This window comes from Bos grunniens, chromosome 6 (genome assembly GCF_055505025.1).
Source record: "Bos grunniens cultivar Pamir isolate PY7600 chromosome 6, Bosgru_T2T1.0, whole genome shotgun sequence".
NCBI lineage: Eukaryota > Metazoa > Chordata > Mammalia > Artiodactyla > Bovidae > Bos > Bos grunniens.
Window position 1 is genome coordinate 15,033,398 of NC_141170.1, and position 7,687 is coordinate 15,041,084.

The window sequence follows — 7,687 nt, forward strand, 5'->3', positions numbered from 1 at the left end:
AAGCACCAAAGAGGCATCCCAGGTGCTTCCATCATGCAGGTACTCTGAGTACAGCCTCTCTGGGGAGGGAGGTCACTCCCACTGTAGATGCGGCTGACAGAGGCCACTGGCCACCTGTGATCACCCAGGGAGGTGGGGGAGCAGGACCTGGTCCCAGGCTGCCCTCCATGGAGCGGGGCTTCTCACTCCCTGTGATGAGTGAAGCCAATCTGCCTCCAGCCTTGAAACCACAGGGACTGTGGCACCCCCTGGCTGGGTGATCAGCTCCCATCCCCATGGGGGCCACACAGATATGTAAATAAAGGAAGAGAGTGTGGACACAGGCCCCCCTGGAGTGCCCAGTGTCAGAGGTGACCCCGTTCATGCCAGCTGAGGGCCAGCGGGGTTGCCACAGCTGCAATGAGTAGCCAGAAAGGCGGGATTAAACACAAACCTATCTCCGGGGCATGGGGCTGACCACAACTCTCATCTAAATTCTGAGAGCAGCCCCAGAGAGTTTAGGGCCTCCTGGTTTACACAGCACAGCCCTGGCCACAGAGAGCACTGTCCCAGGAGCTTCCTGGAGGGTCATCACTGGGACCCCCAGGCCACTCCTCTCTCAGCTCCCCGGTGAGGACCACCCTGGAGGGCAGCGTTACCTGGACTTTCTGCTTGGCTGACGCGACGCCATCCCACCACAGCCGGAAGAACTCCTGGTCCACGATGATGAACCTGTGCTGCTTATTACGGGTCAGGTCCTCCACCACCGAGGTGTAGACTGTGGTGACATAAGCCTGCGTGCTGTCCTAGACCAGGGGGAAGGGGAATGGGGACACCATCACACCAGCTCCATCGGGAATCCCGGAGGCCAAGGAGTAAAATCCAGGGACCCACAGTGTCGGAGGGCCCCTGGCACTCACACCATCTGCCCAGGTCCCTGCCCTCTGCTCTCACTGCTGTTCCAGCAAGGGAGCCTCTGTGCCCACTCTGTGCCAGAGGCACAATACACAGTACGCTGGGGGAAGGACATGGGCAGGCACTCCTTGATGGGAAGGAAGGTGCTCTCCTGGGGAGACACGTGTGGAAACAGATCATGGCACTGTGACAGAGGGACATGCTGGCCAGGCCCAGGGTCAGGGACAGCCTCCCAGAAGGACATGCTAGGTGGCCCTGGGGCTGCCATGGTGGGATAGACCAGTCAAACCCAGGGGCCCCAGGGGAGAGGTCCAGGGACTCAGAAGGGCTTCCTTGGGCTGGAATGAGGGGTGTGGGTGCTGAGAGATGGAGCTGAGAGGAGCTGACCCCCGGGTTGTCCCTGTGGATCTACCTGCCTCCCCCCAGGCAGGGAGGCCCCAGGATGGAGCCACGCCTGCTTCCCATCTAGGTCAGCCTGGCTCACTGTGCAGCCTGGAGATGCTGGTAAAGGAATGCAGAGAGTACCGGGCAGGGAGTCAGCAGGCATGCGGCTATTTCTGGTGACCTTGAGCAGCCCCGATCCTCCCTAGGCCTGTTTCCCCTTCTGTAAACTGGGAGTGGCAATCATGCTTCCCCACAAGTCAGCACTCCACACACCTATGGGTGCCCCCCCCAACAGAGGCTGCCCAATGGGCTCAGGACCAGATTCAACACAGCCTCAAGGCTCTTGCTGCCCCTGTCTCTTTAAAATGAGCTACTCTCTTATATCCACTGTCACAGAGCGATTTTGTTCATTTATTCATGTATTTACTTTCTCCTTCCAAAAAACAGCTCTAGGAGGTTGGTGTATGCATGCATGGGAAGTCACTCCAGTCGTGTCTGACTCTTTGTGACTCCATGGACTGTAGCCCACCAGACTCCTCTGTGCATGGGATTCTCTAGGCAAGAATACTGGAGTGGGTTGCCAGGCCCTCCTCCAGGTCATCTTCCTGACCCAGGGATGGAACCTACGTCTCTTATGTCTCCTGAATTGGCAGGCGGGTTCTTTACCACTAGCACCGCCTGGAAAGCCCAAGGAGGTAGGTAATAATACCCAACCACTTGCCCCAGAAACCTAAAGAAATCAGAGTCTTTTTATCTTTTTTTTTTTCTGCCCTCGTTCATTCATTCCTTCAACAAATTTTCATGGAGTGTCTATCCCATCCATGAGGCAGCTTGAGGATACATCCATAGCCATATTCAATGGATGAAGCCTCTTCCCCACGGAACTGAGCCTCTTGTGGGGAAAACAGACATTCAATAAGCCAGTAAGTAAAATGTACTAAAGGGAAGTGTTTAAAAACTGATTAATGGAGACAATACAGGCGAAACACACCTACTTTATTTAATACTTCCCTAAGCAGTCTCCTTGAGCAGAATTCAGAATGGAGTGTGTGGCAGAAAGGTTTTAAAAGATAAAGAATATTCTCTAAGGGGAAGGAAGGAAAAGGAAGAGGAAAGCTGAAAAACCTAGCTGGGGCCACATACTCCGTCTTGTTGGACAAAACGTACAGGGAAATAAGATTCACTCTTGAGATTAACTTGGCCACTGGGATTTCACTGCTCCACAGACTTTCTGGAACATTTACAGGGACAAGAAAGCTACCCAAGATTCGGTTTACTGATGTGACCTCCCAGGCAAGAGAGTGCTTATATATTGGGCCTAGAAAATGCTCTCAATGTTCTCAACGGAAGGACTGGGGAAATGGAATAGGGGAATAGATAGGGACGTCAGGAAGACCTCACCAAGAAAGTACTTTTAAGGAACAACCAGGAGGAGGAGAGAGACTGGGTCTTGCAGGCCTCTGGGAGGAAAGCCTTTGGGGCAGGGGGAACAGCCAGTGTGAAGACCCCCTACCTCCCATCAGAAGTGGACATCAGGGCACAGAGAGGGTCCCCTGGACGAGGAACGTGACCGTGGCCTGACACATGGCTGTGCACACTCCATCTAACCTTTGCAACCCCCGCTTCAGTACTCTTGCCTGGAAAACCCCATGGGTGGAGGAGCCTGGTGGGCTGCAGTCCATGGGGTCGCTAAGAGTCGAACACGACTGAGCGACTTCACTTTCACTTTTCACTTTCATGCATTGGAGAAGGAAATGGCAACCCACCCCAGTGCTCTTGCCTGGAGAATCCCAGGGACGGGGGAGCCTGGTGGGCTGCCGTCTATGGGGTCGCACAGAGTCGGACACAACTGAAGCAACTTAGCAGCAACAGCAGCAGCACACATCAGGAAAGTGAGGTTCAGAGACAGGAAGTGACCAGTGCAGTCTGCTACTCAGCCAGTCTGTAGCAGGTCAGGACTTGAATCCAGGCTGATTCCAGATACTCTAGGTTGACCCCAGGCTGCAAACCCAGCACAGGATCCTGAATGGAGAAGGAAGCTACAGCTTCAGAGGTGGCAAGGGGAGTGGCACCAGGCACCTACCTGGACAGTATGCAGCCAGCCCACATCCAGGTGACTGTGGGGTACCACGAAGACCCTGATCGTGGCCTCAGGCTGGGTTCCCAGAAGCCACAGTAACAGCAGCTGCGTGAGCACTGACCCCATTCTAGAGGCCTGCGGACTGGGGCTGGGGCTGGCAGTTTCAAAGACCTCTGGTTTAGCAATGGGCGGCCTCAGCTCTCCGCCCCTTGGGGGAGGGATCGGGGAGGAATGGGAGGCAGGGGCCCAGGTGATGCGGCTGGCACTGGCTGACTGCCTTTCAGCACTCCACCCCACCTCCAATTTCCTGTCCCTCCCTTTCCAACTTTAAGCCAGATTCCAGATGCCACCTCCCTTTCAGATTCCCTCTTTCTGGCCATAGTTCCTGTCACTCCAATGTGTAACCTTCTGCCTTGGACCACTGGCAGCCTTTCCCACGAGGCATCCCAGCCCCTCCCTACCCCAAGCCCTCTGTCCTGCAAAACTCAACACTGAGTAAGGGCCACCACCAGAATCCTGCCCTGATAGTTGTTCCCACTGGGGGCCTTGCAAAAGGGATTGTTACCTCCGTTTTAAGGAGGAAAGCTGGGTTTCCCAAATTGTATCAGATTTACCTAAGATGGTAGAAACAGAGGAACAAGACTGCTTAAAACTTTCAGAATTAGATCTGGATCACCAATAGTGCCCTTGGCAATATGCCTAATCTCTCAGGGTCTCAGCATCCCATCCATAAGATGGGATGGCCATAGAGGAGCCGGGGGTCGGTGACAGAATGCACAGGAGGTGACAACCTCAGGGACTCCTTCCTGGAGGACGGCTGATCACAAACGTGCAAACTGCAGGGGCCAGAGTGCTGCTTAGGACTGTCTCTGTTCCCCCTGACCTGGGGGCCAGGGATCCATGCAGTGGGCTCTTCTGCCTGAGATCCAAACGTCTTATTGGCATTTTCTATCATGATCAGAGCTAAGACTCATTCTTCCTTCTGGCCGCCTTGTCCACCCATTCATCAAATACAACTGGAGAATATGGTCTCCAAGCAAGTCTTCATCCTCTCTGTCCCATCTCCCTTCCTTGGCTCACATCTGACATGATTTGACCTTGACTTTCCTCCTGTTGAGAACAGGGTCTAGTTTCTTCTCCCTTTGTAGCTGGTGGGCGTGTGACTCACTAGTAACCAACAGAATGTGGATAAGATGCCCTGTGTGACTTGGAGGCTGTCAGAAGTGGCAAGGCAGACGTTGCCTTGGTCCCCAGGGGACTCACGTGTGGAGGCGGGGCTGCCATGCTGTGAGGAAGCCCAAACCAGGCCACGAGGGAAGGAGATGTAGAGAAGCCCTGAGAGCCCTTCGAGAGGGAGAGGCAGGCCGGCCCCGCTGCTCCAGCCCCACCTGACTGCATGTGTCACACACGTGTCCGTTCTTGTCCTTTCCTCCAGGCCTGTGCATTAGCTGTTCTTGTTGTAGCTCGCTCAGGGTTGTATCTGATACTCATACCCCCACCTACCCATCTACCACCCATCCATGCCTCTCACCTCCAGTGAGCACCTGGGCTGGAAATGATGGCTGACCTCGTGGGGGATACCCAGAGCCTCGTTCCCGAGGGGCCTGACCCTTGGTCAGCCTGCCTTCCTGAGTCACAGCACTCACCTGTCCGTTCACCTTCCCCATCAGGAAAAGATGGCCAGAGACGCACACATCTGTTACCATCTGAGCCTTCCCTGCCTCCCTGTGTTCAGCCCGCCTGACCTACCTCTTCCTGTGGTCTCCATCAGTGATCTCCACTAGACTGCTGGCCCTTCCCCTCCCTCATCTGCTGGTCTCTTGGCACAAGCAGTGCAAAGGTACCAGGGCCACCAGTAGGTGGTGGCGGATGTATCCACCTGGTGGATACATCCCTCCTTTGGATGCCAAACCTTTGGATGCCGAGTCCAGAGTCGTGCGTGTGAGAGTCCAGTTCCCAAGTAGGTCGCTGGGACTGATGATACATGAGGCCCTCCTGTTTCCATCTCACATATTCTACCCACTGGGGACCCTGTGCCCTGGCCACGGATTTGGGGTGTACATGCCTCCTAGAGGACAGCGCCCCAGAGTCACAGGTGCCGTCTCCAGGCTCCGGCTCGCCTGAACCTTCACCTGGCCACTCCATTCCTCACTCAGGCCTGCAGCTTCTGGAAACTGGGCTCACAGTGGGAGCAGAGACCCCATGGTCATGTGTCCCCCGTCACATCTCCTCACTAAAATGTATGCCTTGCCTAGTGTCACTATGTCCTCTCTTTGAGACTCACTCTGGACAAATCCAGCAGCAAAGTCACGGCACATTCAAGCAGCCTGTGGAGTGGCCACATAGGGATCTGCTGAGGCATTCTGCCCACAGACAGAACTGTGTCCCCAGCCAGGAGGGTCAGCTGCCGATCTTCCAGGACAGCTCCAGCTCCAGGACTCCCAACCGTCTTGACCTCAACCACATGAAAGACCAGGAGCCAGAAATTCCCAGCTAAGCTGCTCCTGAATTCTTCACCCCGGAGACTGTTAAGCCACAGTCCTCTAAATATAAATCAGTATTACCCTCACCCAGGTGTCCAGTCCTGTGTGTGAATAAGCACCTAGAGAAAGGCTGGGAAGTCATCACCATATGCCCTTCTCGGGGTCTTACAGAGTCCTTCCTCCCAGGGACACACATGGTCTCTCCTCCAGTCAATGGATTTTGGATTTGAAAACTGGCTTTGGTCTGGTGGGCTTCCCTGGTGGCTCAGACCACCAACAGGTAAAGAATCCGCCTGTAATGCAGGAGACCCAGGTTCAATCCCTGGGTCAGGAAGATACCCTGGAGAAGGGAATGGCAACCCACTCCAGTATTCTTGCCTGGAGACTCCCAAGAACAGAGGAGCCTTGTGTACTACAGCCTATGGGGTCTCAGAGTTGGACATGACTAAATGACCAAGGATGCACATACGTCTACTCTGGAACCTAGAAAGCGGTTGGGACTTTCAGTAGAAGTCTGCCTTTGGCCTTCTAAACCATTGATCCTCAATTGCTTCTCAAAGGACATGCTGACGGTCACCCATGTCATCTGTCCATCTGTTTTGCCCTTAGGTATCCCGTTTCCTTGTAACCATCCCCATGGTCAGAAATGGGTCTTGCTGCCATTTTGACCTTGAAGTTTGTCACAATAATTGCACTGACCTTGCTTCTGACAGCTACATGCAGGCACCTGGCCTCTCCTTTCCACATCATGTTACTGGCAGTGCCACCAGGAAGACCATTCTGCAGAGGCTTGTCTCCCATTAGCCCCAGCCTATAGGGGCAGCCCCCACTCTGAGCTTGTTGAGGATGTCAGTGCCTGGTAGACCAAGGGTCCCGGGCCTCCTGGGGAACACTGAACTCACCCACCACCTTCACTGCAGCCCCTTCCTACATCTCTGCATCTTTAACCCCTTCCCCCTCCGTCCGCCGTGTAGAGCTGGCATCTCTTCTTCACGCATGTGGACCAACACTGACCAGCTTCAGAGCATCTCTGCAGCCTATTAGCCTGCCTCCTGCTGTTAAGTCCTTTCTGGCCAGCATTTACTCTACTTGGCTGTCACAACAGGTAACACAGAGGGGGCTTAAACAGCAGACATGTATTTTCTCACAGCTCTGAGGCTACAAGATCCTTGGGGAGGGTTGGGGTAGGGGCAGCTTTTACAACGGCCTCAGAGGCTCTCTGTACTTCACTAAGGGGGTGACATTTCCCTTTGGGGACAAACTATGGCATAGGAGTAGCTCTTTCTAGAACAGGCTCTGCCATGCCCTGCCCAGAAGAGACTACTTGAGGTTGCACATTCTTTTTTTGTTTGTTTTTTTTAAAAATAATTTATTTTTTAATTGAAGGATAATTGCTTTACAAAATTTTATTGTTTTTTGTCAAACTTCAACACTAATCAACCATAAGTACACATATACCCCTCACCTCCCTCCCATCTGCTTGCAGGTAGCGAACTGTTGTCAAGCAAAAGAGTTGATGTCACATGTTTTGGTGAATCCAATGAAATGCACCACAAAATCCACATTGAACCCAAGGACCATGAGAAAAACACAGGGTGCTAGCACCCTCCCCACAGCAAGGCCAGCTTGTTCCCTGCGTTACACGTGGGTGCTGGCCTGTGGCCCTGTCTTGCCCTGGGCCGTAGCTGCACGTGAGCGTGTGAAGCGTGACCTGCTCTGGATGATCTAGAGAAAGAACAGCCTGACTCTTCTTTGTGCTGCGTGGGAGTTCGTGAGATGAGCACACTGGCACCATTTCCATTTCATCCTTGAGACATCAGTGTTCTCTGTTCTCTAGGGCGAGTGA

At 53.8% G+C, this 7,687-nt stretch overlaps 1 protein-coding gene across 1 annotated transcript in view; it reads right to left on the bottom strand.

Annotated features, from left to right (window-relative positions):
• Positions 1-3,519, bottom strand: part of LOC147370319 (epididymis-specific alpha-mannosidase-like) — a 45,493-nt gene extending 41,974 nt beyond the window's left edge. The window contains exons 1-2 of the mRNA XM_086407519.1: positions 3,362-3,519; positions 639-785 (exon numbers count right to left, since the gene is read on the bottom strand). Coding sequence (XP_086263645.1) covers positions 639-785; positions 3,362-3,484 — 270 coding nt within the window. The 5' untranslated portion in view covers positions 3,485-3,519. The remainder of the gene's footprint in view (positions 1-638; positions 786-3,361) is intronic.
• Positions 3,520-7,687: the final 4,168 nt, after the last annotated feature.